Source organism: Triticum urartu, chromosome 1, assembly GCF_003073215.2.
Source record: "Triticum urartu cultivar G1812 chromosome 1, Tu2.1, whole genome shotgun sequence".
Classification (NCBI taxonomy): domain Eukaryota; kingdom Viridiplantae; phylum Streptophyta; class Magnoliopsida; order Poales; family Poaceae; genus Triticum; species Triticum urartu.
This window is the reverse complement of record NC_053022.1, coordinates 237,971,508-237,989,793: the sequence shown is the minus strand read 5'-3', so window position 1 is coordinate 237,989,793 and position 18,286 is coordinate 237,971,508. Positions and strand designations below refer to the sequence as shown.

The 18,286-nt window shown below is 45.0% G+C and overlaps 1 protein-coding gene across 1 annotated transcript; it reads right to left on the bottom strand.

Moving 5' to 3' along the window:
- Window positions 1–5,192: 5,192 nt before the first annotated feature.
- Window positions 5,193–10,728, bottom strand: LOC125527003 (myosin-binding protein 7-like). The gene is made up of 3 exons (XM_048691617.1): window positions 9,405–10,728; window positions 5,574–5,620; window positions 5,193–5,453 (listed from the first exon to the last, which is right to left on the bottom strand). The coding sequence occupies exons 1-3, from the start codon at window positions 10,689–10,691 to the stop codon at window positions 5,348–5,350; spliced, it is 1,440 nt and encodes a 479-aa protein (XP_048547574.1). The 5' UTR covers window positions 10,692–10,728; the 3' UTR covers window positions 5,193–5,347.
- Window positions 10,729–18,286: the final 7,558 nt, after the last annotated feature.

Genomic DNA, 18,286 nt, shown 5'->3' with positions numbered 1-18,286 from the left:
ACCACTTGATTATGAATCACTTGGTACTTGCGAACCGTGCCTTATGGGTAAGATGACAAAAACATCGTTCTCCTGTACTATGGAGAGAGCAACAGATTTGTCGGAAATCATACATACAGATGTATGTGGTCCGATGAATGTTGAGGCTCATGGCGGATATTGTTATTTTCTCACCTTCACAGATGACTTAAGCAGATATGGGTATATCTACTTAGTGAAACATAAGTCTGAAACGTTTGAAAAGTTCAAAGAATTTCAGAGTGAAGTTGAAAATCGTTGTAACAAGAAAATAAAATTCCTACGATCTGATCATGGAGGAGAATATTTGAGTTACGAGTTTGGTGTACATTTGAAACAATGCGGAATAGTTTCGCAACTCACGCCACCCGGAACACCACAGCGTAATGGTGTGTCCGAATGTCGTAATCGTACTTTACTAGATATGGTGCGATCTATGATGTCTCTTACTGATTTACCGCTATTGTTTTGGGGATATGCTCTAGAGACGGCCGCATTCACGTTAAATAGGGCACCATCAAAATCCATTGAGACGACGCCTTATGAACTATGGTTTGGCAAGAAACCAAAGTTGTTGTTTCTAAAAGTTTGGGGCTGCGATGCTTATGTGAAAAAGCTTCAACCTGATAAGCTCGAACCCAAATCGGAGAAATGTGTCTTCATAGGATATCCAAAGGAAACTATTGGATACACCTTCTATCACAGATCCGAAGGCAAGACTTTTGTTACTAAATTCGGAAACTTTCTAGAGAAGGAGTTTCTCTCGAAAGAAGTGAGTGAGAGGAAAGTAGAACTTGACGAGGTAACTGTACCTGCTCCCTTATTGGAAAGTAGTACATCACAGAAACCAGTTTCAGTGACACCTACACCAATTAGTGAGGAAGCTAATGATGATGATCATGAAACTTCAGAACAAGATACTACTGAACCTCGTAGATCAACCAGAGTAAGATCCGCACCAGAGTGGTACGGTAATCCTGTTATGGAAGTCATGCTACTAGATCATGATGAACCTACGAACTATGAAGAAGCGATGGTGAGCCCAGATTCCGCAAAATGGCTTGAAGCCATGAAATCTGAGATGGGATCCATGTATGAGAACAAAGTATGGACTTTGGTTGACTTGCCCAATGATCGGCAAGCAATTGAGAATAAATGGATCTTCAAGAAGAAGACTGACGCTGACGGTAATATTACTGTCTACAAAGCTCGACTTGTCGCAAAAGGTTTTCGACAAGTTCAAGGGATTGACTACGATGAGACCTTCTCACCCGTAGCGATGCTTAAGTCTATCCAAATCATGTTAGCAATTGCCGCATTTTATAATTATGAAATTTGGCAGATGGATGTCAAAACTGCATTCCTGAATGGATTTCTGGAAGAAGAGTTGTATATGATGCAACCGGAAGGTTTTGTCGATCCAAAGGGAGCTAACAAAGTATGCAAGCTCTGATCCATTTATGGAACTGGTGCAAGCTTCTCGGAAGTTGGAATAAACGCTTTGATAGTGTGATCAAAGCATTTGGTTTTGTACAGACTTTTGGAGAAGCTATATTTACAAGAAAGTGAGTGGGAGCTCTGTAGCATTTCTGATATTATATGTGGATGACATATTGTAATCGGAAATGATATAGAATTTCTGGAATACCATAAAAGGATACTTGAATAAGAGTTTTTCAATGAAAGACCTCGGTGAAGCTGCTTACATATTGGGCATTAAGATCTATAGAGATAGATCAAGACGCTTAATTGGAACTTTCACAAAGCACATACCTTGACAAAAGTTTTGAAGAAGTTCAAAATGGATCAAGCAAAGAAGGATTCTTGCCTGTGTTAGGTGTGAAATTGAGTAAGACTCAATGCCCGACCAATGCAGAAGATAGAGAGAAAATGAAAGATGTTCCCTATGCTTCAGCCATAGGCTCTATCATGTATGCAATGCTGTGTACTAGACCTGATGTGTGTCTTGCTATATGTCTAGCAGGGAGGTACCAAAGTAATCCAGGAGTGGATCACTGGACAGCGGTCAAGAACATCCTGAAATACCTGAAAAGGACTAAGGATATGTTTCTCATATATGGAGGTGACAAAGAGCTCATCGTAAATGGTTACGTTGATGCAAGCTTTGACACTGATCCGGATGATTCTAAATCGCAAACCGGATACGTGTTTACATTAAACAGTGGAGCTATCAGTTGGTGCAGTTCTAAACAAAGCGTTGTGGCGGGATCTACATGTGAAGCGGAGTACATAGCTGCTTTGGAAGTAGCAAACGAAGGAGTCTGGATGAAGGCGTCCATATCCGATCTAGGTGTCATACCTAGTGCATCGGGTCCAATGAAAATCTTTTGAGACAATACCGGTGCAATTGCCTTGGCAAAGGAATCCAGATTTCACAAGAGAACCAAGCACATCAAGAGATGCTTCAATTCCATCCGGGATCTAGTCCAGGTGGGAGACATAGAGATTTGCAAGATACATACGGATCTGAATGTTGCAGACCCATTGACTAAGCCTCTTCCACGAGCAAAACATGATCAGCACCAAAGCTCCATGGGTGTTAGAATCATTACTATGTAATCTAGATTATTGACTCTAGTGCAAGTGGGAGACTGAAGGAAATATGCCCTAGAGGCAATAATAATGTTATTATTTTATTTCCTTATATCATGATAAATGTTTATTATTCATGCTAGAATTGTATTATCCAGAAACATAATACTTGTGTGAATACATAGACAAACTAAACGTCACTAGTATGCCTCTACTTGACTAGCTCGTTAATCAAAGATGGTTATGTTTCCTAACCATAGACATGTGTTGTCATTTGATTAACGGGATCACATTATTAGGAGAATGATGCGATTGACATGACCCATTCCATTAGCTTAGCACCCGATCGTTTAGTATGTTGCTATTGCTTTCTTCATGACTTATACATGTTCCTATAACTATGAGATTATGCAACTCCCGTTTGCCGGAGGAACACTTTGTGTGCTACCAAACGTCACAGCGTAACTGGGTGATTATAAAGGAGCTCTACAGGTGTCTCCAAAGGTAAATGTTGGGTTGGCGTATTTCGAGATTAGGATTTGTCACTCCGATTGTCGGAGAGGTATCTCTGGGCCCTCTCGCTAATGCACATCACATAAGCCTTGCAAGCATTGCAACTAATGAGTTAGTTGCGAGATGATGTATTACGAAACGAGTAAAGAGACTTTCCGGTAACGAGATTGAACTAGGTATTGAGATACCGACGACCGAATCTCGGGCAAGTAACATACCGATGACAAAGGGAACAACGTATGTTGTCATGCAGTCTGACTGATAAAGATCTTCGTAGAATATGTGGGAGCCAATATGAGCATCCAGGTTCCGCTATTGGTTATTGACCGGAGACATGTCTCGGTCATGTCTACATTGTTCTCGAGCCCGTAGGGTCCGCACGCTTAAGGTTTCGATGACAGTTATATTATGAGTTTATGAGTTTTGATGTACCGAAGTTAGTTCGGAGTCCCGGATGTGATCACGGACATAACAAGGAGTCTCGAAATGCTCAAGACATAAAGATTGATATATTGGACGGCTATATTCGGACACCGGAAGTGTTCTGGGTGATTTCGGAGAAAACTGGAGTACCGGAAGGTTACCAGAACCCCCCCGGGAGAAGTAATGGGCCATACGGGCCTTAGTGGAGAGAGAGAAGGGCAGCCAGGGTGGGCCGCGCGCCTCCTCCCCCTGGTCCGAATTGGACTAGGAGAGGGGGGCGGCGCCCCCCTTTCCTTCTCCCTCCCCACTTCCTTCCCCCTCCTAGTAGGAGTCCTACTCCTACTAGGAGGAGGACTCCTCCTTGGCGCGCCAATAGGGTCGGCCGGCCTCCTCCCCTTGCTCCTTTATATACGGGGGCAGGGGCACCCCTAAACACACAAGTTGATCCACGTGATCGTTTTCTTAGCCGTGTGCGGTGCCCCCTTCCACCATAATCCTCGATAATATTGTAGCGGTGCTTAGGCGAAGCCCTGCGACGGTAGAACATCAAGATTGTCACCACGCCGTCGTACTGACGGAACTCTTCCCCGACACTTTGCTGGATCGGAGTCCGGGGATCGTCATCGAGCTGAATGTGTGCTAAAACTCGGAGGTGCCGTAGTTTCGGTGCTTGATCGGTCGGGCCATGAAGACGTACGACTACATCAACCGCGTTGTGCTAACGCTTCCGCTGTCGGTCTACAAGGGTACGTAGATCACACTCTCCCCTCTCGTTGCTATGCATCACCATGATCTTGCGTGTGCGTAGGAATTTTTTTGAAATTACTACGTTCCCCAACATCTACAGCCAAATTCAAAGATGAGAATGTTCTTCATGCCCGTGTTGGTCGCCTTCTTATCGAGTTCATATGCGCTGGTACAATTGATTTGTTTGTCTGGAGAATTTGGGAGGACCATCGGATGTTATAGAAATATTTTTCCAGACAAGTACAAGTAATATGATTTGGTGGTCTACCTTCGTATTATCCATCTTTTTGGTTAATATCTCATTAATCTAAACTTTTTATTTCTACATTTCAGATTTTAGAGGAGCGCGGGAAAATATTTGCCAAAGATGAGTGAGGAGGGATGTTGAATGGAACTAAACGAGGAACTTCTAGATTTAGTAAATGAGGTCCTTCGACCCCGACCCCTAAGCCATAGGATGGAGTGAATGTAGATATGAAAAGCATCCAAAATGATCGATACGGTATAAAGGAAATATGAAAGCTTCTGGTTACATTTTTTTCTCTCAAAACATCTTCTAGCTTATATCCACATACATGTGTTGGAGTAAGAAAAATTAATTTGGTTGAGACATCCTTGTTAGAAACAAAAAATAGTCTTTATGTACAATATGTGGTATTTGTTGCATTTTATGTATGATATGCATCTATGGGGCGGTCCAGTTAACTGCCTAAAAGAAACAAAATGAACCAATAGTTCCACACATTGCTAACTTGGAAACTATAATTGTTCCCATATGGTGAGGTGCCTTAGCTCTTGCCCATTCTTGACAAACACCATGTACATTACCCAACTAGTGGCATACTGTGTACTACGCAATTTGTTTTGTACCGAAGGTATATGGCAGTATAACATATGAGGAATCATCATGGCAACAAAAACAACAACACTTTAAAAAATAAAAACAGCGAGAAAAATTGATGGCTTCCATTTGTAAGCTACATTATCAGGCAAGATCAGTGAAAGAGCACGCCAAGAATTGGGGGACAACAATGCGAAAGCCACCTTGTTTTTCACAAACAAATCAGTCGTATATACTCAAGATTGATGGCATCTAAATCCTTTTGGGAGGTTTATGATGCCCGTTGCCTGCAGCTTTTGAGGACTTGTCGAGTAGCAACATCAACCCAACATTGTTACCGCATTGGCCAATAGGGTACCTAAAATGACATTGATGAAAGCACGGAGGTAAATAATTTTCACTTTGCCGGGAACACCAAAGCTAAATCAAGATGTCAGATATGCAATGCCTGTAACAAGGTAAAAAGGGTTTCACCCACTTGATACGGGAAGATTTCCTTCGCCACGAGACGATAGATGTAACCCACTGCAAGGAGATCAAAAGCAAGGTAATTATGAGAGCGGCTATTTCGCACCCAGACTCAATTATTCCTGAGTGTGAACAGTAAATTTTTTAAAAAAAGTAAAACAATAAAATAAATATGAAACTTTTAGGCATCCAAGATGCTCATGCTTGGAAGGCTCGTGCAAATGTTCATGGTGTGGTTGGACATCTGAGGGCTCGTGCGATTTTTTTTGGGTGTGTGAGAAACTTTGAAAAAGAAGCTATCCGGAGCTGATTTTTTTATACGAGCTCCTCAAATGTCCAAACACAATGAAAATGCTATTTTTTGAATTTACCATTCACCAAGTGCAGATGAACATGGTCACCGTTTTGAATTATCAGGCAATTATGTTTTATTTGCAAAAAAGCTTTTGACAAAAGGGCTGCTATACTTCTCAAAGCAACCATGTTTAACAATAGGCTATGGTAGAATGGAGAGCCAGTCTAGAACAAGTATCCTTCAAATGGGATACATTGATTCCAACTTATAGCAAACCTTGTATTCATAACTTCTTAGAACTTTTGGGGGCATTTGATGAGCATTGGAGCCTTAAGCGGGCAATCCAATGCTAAGTTTTCTATTTACTACTACCCATGTTAAGACTAGTTCTCATTCGATACATTACTAGGAAATATGGAGAGGTTGGTAATGTAATAGATCAAAGTCACAAAGAAAACATAGCTATAGCCAGAGCAATAATGGAACTAAACTTGTGAAACTACAAAAAATACGTAAGCTATGAATAAAAAATATCCATAGATAAAACAAGTGGCATCAATTTATGTAGATGTATTCCAATAGGAGTTAATTTAAATCACAGAGCCAATGTAAATGCATGCCCTAATTCTAGTAATATTAAAGATGTACTTTTATTTCTGGGCCTAAAAAAGAGAGAACAGAACAGACACGGATTTTTGGAAGATGGTTCCACACATATGAACAGTAAAATCAAGAAAGATACTCGAAAAATCAATAAAATATGAATATTTTTTATAAGATACATGGTAGAGTGTTCTACTCGTGTATGACGTTTCACGAAGAAATGCCATTCTTGGTATTCTTGGAAAAGAATTTAAAAAACCAGAGCAATAAAAGGCAATGTTTGAAGTAATTTCGAGATCCAATTATGTTTTCTTCCGTAAGAATACCATGGGTGTATTTCTTGGCAAAACTTGACATGTGAGTGGACTAGTCGACCTAGTTTGATACCCATTTTCTAAAAAAATATTTGATTTTTATGTTTTCTATAATGGGTGCTCGTGCACCCATGTTCACCTTTGTATTCTCCAGAACAAAATAGGTAAACGAACAAGCAACATCGATGCAAGGTCAAAGTAGCAATGTCCTCACATTGTAACAAAAATAATGACAGATTAATGCTGATCAAATATGGATACACATGTAAAACATAACTTAATTACTGACATCAAGCTTCAACATAGTTCATAAACTATGAAACCTAACGTTGCCAATCCAACCTTAGCAATTGGCTATCAGAAAAACAAAGTGCCTGGCAATTCTCAGGGAATACCAACCTTCAAATCCAGACTGCAACTTGCATCGAATTCCATATAATATAAAAATATTAATGGATGATCGTATTACTTGTCACACACTTCATTCATGAAAACAACATAAACTTGTAGATCCCCCATGATTTCCGCTGCCTCCTACAAGGATGGTTAGGGTGGTGACATATTTCCCCTCCCTTCATTAGCGAGGCCGGGTATTCTTGGCCCCTTTGTCCACCTCCCCCAAGAAGAGGGGGGGTGGGGACCCCTGACTTGAACTTTGATGTGTAGATAGGGTCACATCGAGGGCAGGGACGACACCACCTCAAATAAATTGTCTCTGCTTCTCGTCCAATTTGGTAGTCCTCTAACCGACAACAGGAGGAGTCACATTCATCTCGTCCATCTCTATACCGTGGTGGCATCTGACATACCACCCAGGTGGCGATGTTGTTCTTCTCCAACTGTGTTGTACGAAAACGATATGGTCGGGATTTAGCGACATGGGGAAGGTTCCAGGCCAACAAGCCAAAAATTCTCGGCTCCATCATGTGCAGTGGGCCGGTTCATCGGCTGAAAAGCAGCATTCACTACAAAAGGTGCTCCTATAGATCTTCTTGTGGCGATGATTCCCCTACTTATCGGGTCGTGCCACGGCGGCGCCATAGTCCTATGGTGGATGGCGGTTTAGCAGTGTACAAGGTTCTACAAGAGTGAACTTTATATTTTCTTCTACTTCCAGAGTCCTTTGTGCAAAATATTAATATATACACATGTCTCCCAGTGTTGTGGTATTGCCGGGAGAGTGATCGTGTATGTTGTGTGTAACCCTTGTTGTGTAATGAAATACGTGGCTACTATTCTAAAAAGGTAAAATGGCATTAACTCCTAAAAGGCTAAAACATGATGAATCCATGGCACTTAACCATACTTCATTTACACAAATGATTTTTCCTCGTAAGCAATATTAGATCCTCACGATATTGTATTATAAGGATATCATATATCGCCACCTATGAAAAAAAATGATGTGTATGATACTAGGCTATGATAGTATGCAATGACAATATAGTATACTACTAAAATGTTATGATGCGCTATGAGTTTATGATACTACTCGCTCTGAAGGTCTTGCACTTCTCGGGTATAGATGTGCGAGCAGTAACTATTTCACAACCAGCAAGCTGAGTAAATAATATGACTTATACACACCATTGGGTAACCCATGGGTAGATGATTGGGAGTTTGTGGAATTATGCTGCCAAATATATTTTTACTTCCATTCTTATTTCCTTGTTTAGCACATCATGAGAATTAGGCAGGGATAAGTAATGACACAACAATTACTCAATCTTCAAGATACAAAAAATTACGAAAATAAAGCAATAATAACTCTTGTGTTTATTACTCCACTTTATAATTATCTAGTACGGCAAACAATATTCTACACCCATTTCCTATCGGAAACACTTAAAAACTAGAGACATGATTTTCAGCACCCAGGTGCCCCTACACCCTCTATGAACAGTAAATTCAAAACAAATTCAAAAAAATCAAAAAAAAAATCTGAAACTTTGGGACATCGAACATCATGAAACTTTTGACGATCTTGCAAAGTTTTAGCTAAAAATAACATTCGAAGAGCACTCAAATAAAAAAACAAAATCATTGTTCAAAGTTTATGTACATTTTTGAGCAGTGATTTTGTTTTTTTGGTGAGGGCTCCACGAAGGTTATTTGTTGCTGAAACTTTGCAGGAACATCAAACCTTTGATAATCTTTGATCCCTGAAAGTTTCAGATTTTTTTGATAGTTTTTCAATTTTTCATGAATTTACTGTTCATAAGGGTGTAGGGGCACCCGGGAGCTGTTAGACATTTCTCTAAAAACTAACGTCAGATTTTTAGACCGGACAAATATGATGTTTTACATGGCAATTTATATTGGTGCGATAATGACAAATTTGTTAGCAAGTCCAACAATTTTCTAATACAAAAATGAACTGAGACGGATTTTCCACCAACTAAATTTGCCATTGACGGAGAACATAATTTGCCATGGTAAAAAGTCTGACATCGGATTTATAGTGGAGTCCTTTCCTATCTGATAAACTATTCACATTCACAAAGTAATTCATGTTTGAAATCTTTTTCGGATTGTTATTTTTGGATAAAATCCATGTTTGAATTGGGGGCGATGTATGCAGAGAAAGGCCCAACTGCTCTTAAAATGAGATCATACGAGATTATATTACCTTGACTACAGTAGAAAAGAATGGCGTCCTCGCGGGCTGGCTCTTGAGCACCATCCTGTGCATGACCATCGGTCGCTGCGGCCGTGGTACAGTGACGGTCACGGCCGGTGGCGCTGCCCCCTTGTAGTAATGTTGCCCCACGGTCACCGCCGGCAAAGGTGGCGGGGCGTCCTTGCACAGCTGTTGCGCGATCTCCTTGAGAAGCACCACCTGCGCTTTCTCGGCGCCCATGGAGATGATGGCCTGGCGCATGGTCTCTCGGTCGGCCTCCAGCGCCTGGAGGCGCGCGCTGAGCCGACGCATATCCTCGTCTTCCCCCCACGGCCCGCCGGCGCAGCATTCGCTCCCGGCCGGAGTGCCGCCACAGATGGAGCCCTCTGGCACGACCAGGGGAACACCGCGGCCGTGGATGGCGTCCACGGTGTACACCCGATCGCTGGCGCCGCAGTCGTCGTCCGGGAAGTACTCGCCGTCGCAGAAGTCAAGGCTGTCAGTGTCGGAGAATGGACGCGGGTTGCGGGGGAAGGTGGAGCCCGGCGCGACGCGGATGATGGGCGTAGTGGTGGATGTGGGCGGTGCGCGGTGCTCGAGCATTTGGACGCGGTTGGAGAGGCGCGCGAGGTGGTCGCGCGGGGTCTGCATGTCGAGCACGTCCGCCTCCGACGCGGTCGGCGGGTGGTCATTAAAGCGGCTACTAAAGCACCGCAACGGTGGGTAATAGCCGCCGGCCCCAACCGTCGATGGCGTGGACGGGTTGCGCGGCGTGGAGGAGACTCGCGGGGTGGAATGCAACGATGCAGCGTTGGCGACGCTGAGGCGTGACAGAGACTGGAGGCCGCGCACCGAGGCCTCGCGCTTGGCGATGGTCTCCTCGAGGACGGCGAGCTCCGCGGCGTCGTGTGACATCTTCTCCTCTGCGTAGCGCCGGAACTGGCGCGCCTCCATCATGGCCTCAGCCTTCTCCCGCTGCAGGCGAAGGATCATCGTCATGGCCTCGCTCGCGGCGCCGGCCGCCGCGCCCCGCTCCGCATCCAGCTCGGCCTGCAAATCCGCCAGCGCCGCCTGCTGCCGCGCCAGAGCCTCCCGCAGTGCCGCCGCCTCGTCACCTATCTCCACCCGCACCACCGCGGGCGGCGCCTCTGGTGGTGAATTCCTCTTCAGCGTCGGCCTCGTAGCCGCCAATGGCGGAGACGATGGGCGAGAGGCAGAGATGGTGCTGGTGGTGGGGTGGCCGCAGAGAGGGCAGAGATTGAGCGGGGGCCCGCCGGCGTCGGCCATGGCGTGCATCCGGGGAGCCGGGAGGAGGCGGGCGCACGCGCGCGCGCGCGAGGAGACGGAAATTTGGTAGGAGGGAGAGAGGAAAAACGGGAGGGGTGCCTTTCCGGTTCCCGTCGTTGGGCGGTGTCTTCATTTTTTCCATTTTTAGGATGGTGTTTTCCTTTTGCGTTTCTTTGGGCTGAAGTTGAACTGGATGGCCAAAACGGAAAGCAAAGACAGATAAGGGCATCTCCAACACGGCGCATCAAACATTGTGTAAACGTCTGGACAGTATGGCCCAGACACTAATTTTGTGGACTTGTCCGGACATCCGAATTCCAACAAGACAGAAACAAAGATGGAGAAGGTTTGTGAGCGTCCAGCCACGTAGGCGCGCGACACCCCAGACCCAGCTAGAACCTAGGCATAACCTGCGCAAAGGGACATTTCCACCACTTTTTCGTGCGAAAGTTCGCCCTTTCCCATGCTCTCTGCCCTGACAGCCGTTGCGCTGCACCCAGTTCCCACTCGTTTCGCCGTCCACCGCCACGATGGAACCGATGGAGACGGTCGTTGTCACGTCGGAGTTGGAGGATGACGGTGCAGAGTAGGGTGACTGGCATAGTAGGAAGTCACAAATCGGAGGTCGTATGGGGAATTTGCCTAGGTTCATGCCTCTGAAGAGTAATACCCTACATCATGCTCGTAGACCTTTTTTAAGGACTATCAAAGCTGTGATAAAATGTGTTTGAGGGAAATGTAATATTTGATTTACCAGCTAAAGATCCTTTTGTGAGACATTTCCCCAGGAAAAAGAAAATAAAGACTTACACAGGAGAAGGCATCATCGTGAATGCTAGAAGCTATGGTTTCGGTGTGTTTGCACCACCTTGATCACCACTATGATCAAGCTTACTGACCGAAAACAAGCGTTTCATGGGAGGCAACCTACGCGAATAAAGTAGACAACTAAGTTTTTATTTTTGTTTTAATAAAAAGAGTGATTGAAGTTCTTTATGAAGAAATAGGTTTGGAAGAGTTGTTCTAATGAAGGCTTAGAGGGTGTTTGGATACTCTCTAGTCATGTGACTAGTAGTAGTCAGACTAGAAGTTTTTAGTCAGGCCCTGTTTGGAAGGTGACTACTACTAGTCAGCATTAAATGTCTCAGTATTAAATGTCCACCAATTAGAGGAGAGAGAGAGGGACTTTAGTCAGTAAAAGTCAGGGGTGTTTGGAGGTTTACTGACTAAAGGTGACTACTACTAGTCTCTAGTCAGTAAAAGTTGGGGGTGGGGTGACTAGGGACTAAACTAGTTTTAGTCACCCACTAGTCAGGGGTGTTTGGAGGTTTACTGACTAAAGGTGACTACTACTAGTCTCTAGTCTCTAGTCTCTAGTGATCCAAACACCCTCTTAGCTATGTGCAAGTTCAATTATATGTTGTATTGATGTCTGGATGCCTGAAAAGTTTTGGAAGAAACAGATCAAAAGGCAACCTTTAAAATGACTGCAACAGTCGTATGGGCGGTCGTATGGCTTGCTAGAGGTTCCAACGCAAAACAACCAGAGACATGAGAGTGATCAACTGCGTTTTAAATGGGTGCAAGCGCTCGTTTCAACAGCTGTTTGAAACCTTTGTGGAGACAAGAAAAATTCTAGAGAATTTGACGGCGTTCCAAACGGGCGCACGCGCCCATCCGAGCGGTCATTTGACATCCTCTATCAGAAGAAGTAAAAGAGTAGGGCGGAAGACCGCGTTCAAAACGGATGCCGCCGCCATTTCAGCGGTCGTTTCATCTATGCACACATGCAGGTAAGTCATCAGGGTGAACATCGGCGCGCGCTCGTATCAGCGGTCGTTTTGAACCCTGGCGGCCCCAATAATCCCGAGGAAGCCATGACTAGGAGATGCATATATTTGATCCAAATTTGAGTTTGGCTTGGATTCGTTGATGTTTTTAGAGGAGTATGTTGTGACTACCATAGGATCAATATTGTTTAATTGTATTGGACTGAAAAATTGTTTTCTAGATGTTTACATGAAGGTCTATTTGTGTATGTGGTGCTTCGAGTTCATCCACCGTGCTGCCACAACAAGTTTTCATTCAAGGGATCATCTTCACTGATCCTGAAGCAAGGAAGAAATTCCAAAAGCTCAGTACAAGGAAGATCAAAGCAATCGACTGGGCTTGCGCGACAACACTCGCCAAGCTAGGTATTACTAACAATTTCAATTTGCTTTGTCATAATGCCGGCTTGCATCATTTTGTTTATCAGGGATGTGAGACATATGAACGTATGACGCTTGAGTTTCTTAGCACTCTCTCGCACAATGTTGGTTTAGGGCCCATTCTGAAACCATCTAGCTTCTCCAAAACTTCCCATATCCAGCTTCTTACCACGCTTCTTGCTTCACGTGGCGAACGTGAAACGTTCTGGAGCGTCGCCAGCTTCTCCCAGCCCCTGGTTGAGCTGGCAGCCCAGCTGGGGCGCTCAAGGCCTGCTGGTTGCCATCTTGGGCTGGCTAGAAGGAGCCCATCTCTGGGCCATAGTGCTTGGGTGAATGGCTGGGCACAATTTTTTTCACAGCATATAATTTCTGCGATTTGTGGCTGTACAGAGTACTTTTGTGTAGTAAAGCTGGGTTGAAAATATAGCCCAAATGTATTTTTGAAAGGATCACAAATATTCCTAGTTAAGACAAGTTATATAGTAAAAACAAATAGGTAATTGTTTGGGAACGGCGCGCCGGCCGAACGCTCGGCCGGTCGCGACGCGTCACGCGCCTTCTAGCTCGCCCACGTGTATATATGGGTCCACCCCACCGCCTCCCCTCATCCCATTATGTCTTATCCCTTTTCTGGTCGAGCCCAACCACTCGTACCCAACTCCTCTCCTCACTCCATCTAATCCCAATTTTTCTGCCTCCGCAACCACTGCTTTACCGGCCATGGCCAGCCACACGCACATCAATCTTTGCCGGCGAGCTGTCCTGCCGCGGTGCTCGCGCAGCTCCTACTTCCCCTACAGATTATGTCCTACCTTCCCCATGGACGCGAGAGGGCTGGCGGCCATGGGACAGTTTCTGAATTGGTGGTGCTTCGAGGCACAGATGAAATAGCCATGGCGCTGACCAGCAATCCATCGGTGCTGCAAACTAGCAGCTGCCGATGATGGAGACGAACGCGCTCCGGTGCTACAACCGACTAGCTTTTTTGCTGGGACCATGCCGGCGAAAAGTTGCAGCCAGCTTTGCCAGTGACGGAGACGACGCGCTCACAGTGCTACAACTGGCTGGCTTTTTTGCTGGAACCATGCCGGCGAAAAGCTGCAACCAGCTTTGCTAGCAATGGGGACGACGCGCTCCGATGCTACAATCGGTTGGCTTTTTTGCTGGAACCGGCCGTCAAAATAGCTGCATCCACACTGACCAACGTTTGCAGTCGGACGATCAGTCCATTTGTTCCTGGTGCCGATTTTTTTGTTTTGCTACAACCGGCAAACTTTTCTGCCGGATTAGTGGGATGTTTTGTTGCGATCGTCACTGATGACATGTTTTTTCTGCTGGAACCGGCAACATTTTTTGCTGGAACTGTGTTTGTTTTTTGCTACCATGCAAGTTTTTGTTTTGCTGGAATGAACGCCAAATTATTGCAAATTTGCTACCACTGGTGTTTTGATTTGCTGGAAGCGGCTCCAGTTTTTGCTACCACGGGCATTTTTGGGTTGCTGGAACAACACCCAATTTTTCATTGTTTGCTACCACTTGCGTTTCAGTTTGCTGGAACCAGTTGTATTTTTTGCTACCATTGTTGCTTGTTGCGCGCCATGACGTCGTCGCCATTGATTCTGCAGGGGACAGGGGGTTGGCAGCACCAATGAGGGGTGTGCAGGTGGCTACTATTGGCGACGAGGGGACGGACGCGCACTGCGCGATTCGTTGGGGAGTGGGGGGGACTGCAGCTGCCATGGCTCCCCGTGTTTTCTTTTCTCAGCTCAAAAAGGCGACCGGCGATGACGGCGATCGAGGACAGCGGCGAGCGTTGGCGGTGGGGGTGGGCGGAGGCAATGAGGTGGGTGGCGAGGCAATGACTATCTAGGAGGCGAGTGGAGCTGTGTGGTGACCAGAGAAAGACGACGAAAAGAAGGCACACACGCGGAAGGGGATAAAGCGGTTTGTGGATAAGGATCTGACGGTCTATATAAACGAAATCGGATGGTTGGGACGCGACCGGCCGAAATTTGGGCCGGCGCGCCGGCGTCTATCACTGCCCAAACAAATAACTATTTTTTAAAGGAACAACATAACAGTTCTGTCCATCCATTCTCCTGCCCCGCTATAGCCGGTGGACCTCTACATGCTGGATTACAAGAGCAGTGACAACCTCGACATGAAGGAGCTCACTGACGCTGCAACACCTAAACGGCCACAACCTGAATCCACATGCTGATCGCTTGACATGTAGCTTTTTCGTCAGTTGACACTATCTTCCTTCAGATGCATTCTGCACAAATCATATCCATCCTCACATGTACTAGATCATATAGCTAATATGTTAGCAGTACACGTACTACACTGCACCAAACAAATTCAGTTTCCATAACCAGTACACACCAATGTCCATTAATAGTAGCAACACCATGTCTGCCATGGGCAGACCATCTCCAACGGGAGCTCACCTTGGGGATTGGCGAGGGGGCTCGGTCGTAGGGTCACTGCTCCTGGCTCCCGCGATTGTCTCAATGTCAATGGCGTCCGAGGGAGCTCGTCCTTGCCATGGGGTCGCTGATCCACGCTGGCGACGGGAGTAGCTACGATGTCGAAGGGATACGGCGGGAACGAGGCTGGGATGGCCAGATCTGTACGCGGAGGACAGGACCCGGCCGGCGACGGGGGGAAGCGGGAGTGGCGACGCTACTAGCGGCGGCGGCGTGAGGGTTCGAGAAGGAGAGGACTGTGCGAGAACGAAGGGTCTGTATGTCTCGGCTCAGGTCGAATCGTTTTCCTTGGCGGTGGCAAACTCTCGTAAATACGTGGAACTCCAGATTCCTCTAAAAAGCGAAGTTGGGTATTCCCTGCTCCACAAAATTGCACTACGACCCATGACTATCGTAAATACGTGGAACTCCGGATTCCTGTTAAATGCATATGAGGAGGAGATGATCACTTTCCATCTCCTGGACCAAGACTTCAACATCACTGTTGATGGATGGTGTAATTACTTTGGCTTCACCAACAATGATGATGATCTTAGATATGTTTATTATTTCACTGACCCGCGCCCAAGGCAATCCTTCAATTTTATGAGAATACGTGGCACGAGGAGAAGTTTCCAAGGTGAATGATGAGAACACGCTAATTCTCGAGAAAGCAGCAAACCTTAACGTCGGTTATTCGCCCAACATAAGGGAAATACTTTTGCTACACCTCGTGCATCAAGCAAATCATGCACAAGGAGATATCGTGTGTGGAGGAGTGATCACCATGTTGGCCAACTCGCTTGGTCTCAACTACAATCACCTTCGCCCCATTTTTTTCGGTAACACCCTTGTTAATACTCGTGTTCTCACTAGCGCTGGTATGGTAGTAGTTCGTAACCGTCGTCATTGCATTGAAATTCCTGGAGTGGCACACTTGTTTCCTAGTCCTATGCCTAACCGTTTTTTCCATAGAATATGGACAATTGCATTATGTTGTGTGATAACCCACAAGTATAGAGGATCGTTTGTAGTCTTTTTCGATAAATAAGAGTTTCGAACCCAACGAGGAGCTAAAGGTAGAACAAATATTTCCTCAAGTTATATCGACCACCGATACAACTCTAAGCACACTTGACGTTCGCTTTACCTAGAACAAGTATGAAACTAGAAGTACTTTGTAGGTGTGATAGGATAGGTTTGCAAGATAATAAAGAGCACGTAAAGAAAATCTAGGGGCTGTTTAGATAAAGACACAACTAAGTTAGTTTTAGTAGAGAGCTTTTGTCCACAAGAAAGTTATTTGTCCCTAGGCAATCGATAACAAGTACCGGTAATCATTCTTGCAATTTTATATGAGGGAGATGCATGAGCTAACATACTTTTTCTACTTGGATCATATACACTTATGATTGGAACTCTAGCAAGCATCCGCAACTACTAAAGATCATTAAGGTCGTGAAACCCAACCATAGCATTAAGTATCAAGTCCTCTTTACTCCCATACAACATAACCCACCTACTCGGGTTTAAGTTTCTGTCATTCTCGCAACCCACCATAAGCGAATCATGAACATATTGCAACACCCTACAGTGGGGGCCCCTCATGTTTGCCCGAGAATGAAGGGCACCATAAATAAAATATACAATCATACCAACCAAGATCACGATTAACCCACAGGACAAAACGGATCTACTCAAACATCATAGGATAACCATAAATCATTGGGAAATAATATATGGAGTTGAGCACCATGTTTAAGTAGAGATTACAGCATGGGAAGAGGTGTTACACCGCTGCATAGAGGGGGAGAGAGTTGGTGTTGACGGTAGCAAGACTGTTGATGTAGATCACCGTTTCGATCATTGCCCCGGTGGCACTCCGGCGCCACCGGAAGCGAGGGGGAGAGAGCCCCCTCCTTATTCTTCTTCTTTGGCCTACTCCCTAGGTGGGAGAAAGGTTTACCCTCTGGTCCTTGGTCTCCATTGCGGCGGAGGGGCGGGATCCCCGCCGAGATTGGATCTCCGTCTCTGTTCTCTTGTGTTTCGCATTCCCAGATCTGGCCGAAAACCGTTTCTTATATTCTGAGAGATCCGTAACTCTGATTGCACTGAGATTTTAACACGATTTTTTTCAGATATAAGCTTCCTTGCGCCTGAACTAGATCTCCAACCGACGTTCGAGGAGGGCACAAGACATCCGAGCGCGCCAGGAGTGTCTGGCGTGCTCTAGTAGGTTGTGGGCTCTGTGGGCCCCCGTTTGTGTTGATTCCACCTCCTAAAAATCACATATATTCCAAAATAATTCTCTGTGAAATTTTATTGCATTTGGACTTCATTTGATATGGATACTCCACGATACAAAAAACATGCAGAAAACGGGAACTGGCACTGGGAACTGGATCAATAGGTTAGTCCAATAAATCATATAAAAAGTTGCCAAAAGTATGTGAAAGTTGTATAATATTGGCATGAAACAATAAAAAATTATAGATACGACGGAGACGTATCAGCATCCCCAAGCTTAATTCCTGCTCATCCTCGAGTAGGTAAATGATAAAAAAAAGATAATTTTTGATGTGGAATGCTACCTAACATAAACTTGATCATATGTCTAGTCATGGCATGAATATTAAGACATAAGTGATTCAAATCAATAGTCTATAATTTGACATAAAGACATCAATACTCAGGCATCCCAACAAACAATCATGTCTTTCAAAATATCAACGCTAAAGAAAGCTATCCCTACAAAATCATAAAGTCTTGTCATGCTTTGTCTTATTAACACAAAGTATTTATCATGCATAACCCCGATGACAAGCCGAGCAATTGGTTCATACTTTTTAACGTTCAGCTTTTTCAGCCCTCACGCAATACATGAGCGCAAGCCATGGATATAGCACTACGGGTGGAATAGAGTATG

Coding starts and splice junctions, on each gene's coding strand:
- LOC125527003 (XM_048691617.1), bottom strand. CDS start 10,691: ATGCACGCCATGGCCGACGCCGGCGGGCCCCCGCTCAATCTCTGCCCT. Junction 5,621..9,404: donor TCTTTTCTACTGTAGTCAAG/GTAATATAATCT, acceptor ATCTCCTTGCAG/TGGGTTACATCTATCGTCTC. Junction 5,454..5,573: donor AGGAAATCTTCCCGTATCAA/GTGGGTGAAACC, acceptor ATGTCATTTTAG/GTACCCTATTGGCCAATGCG.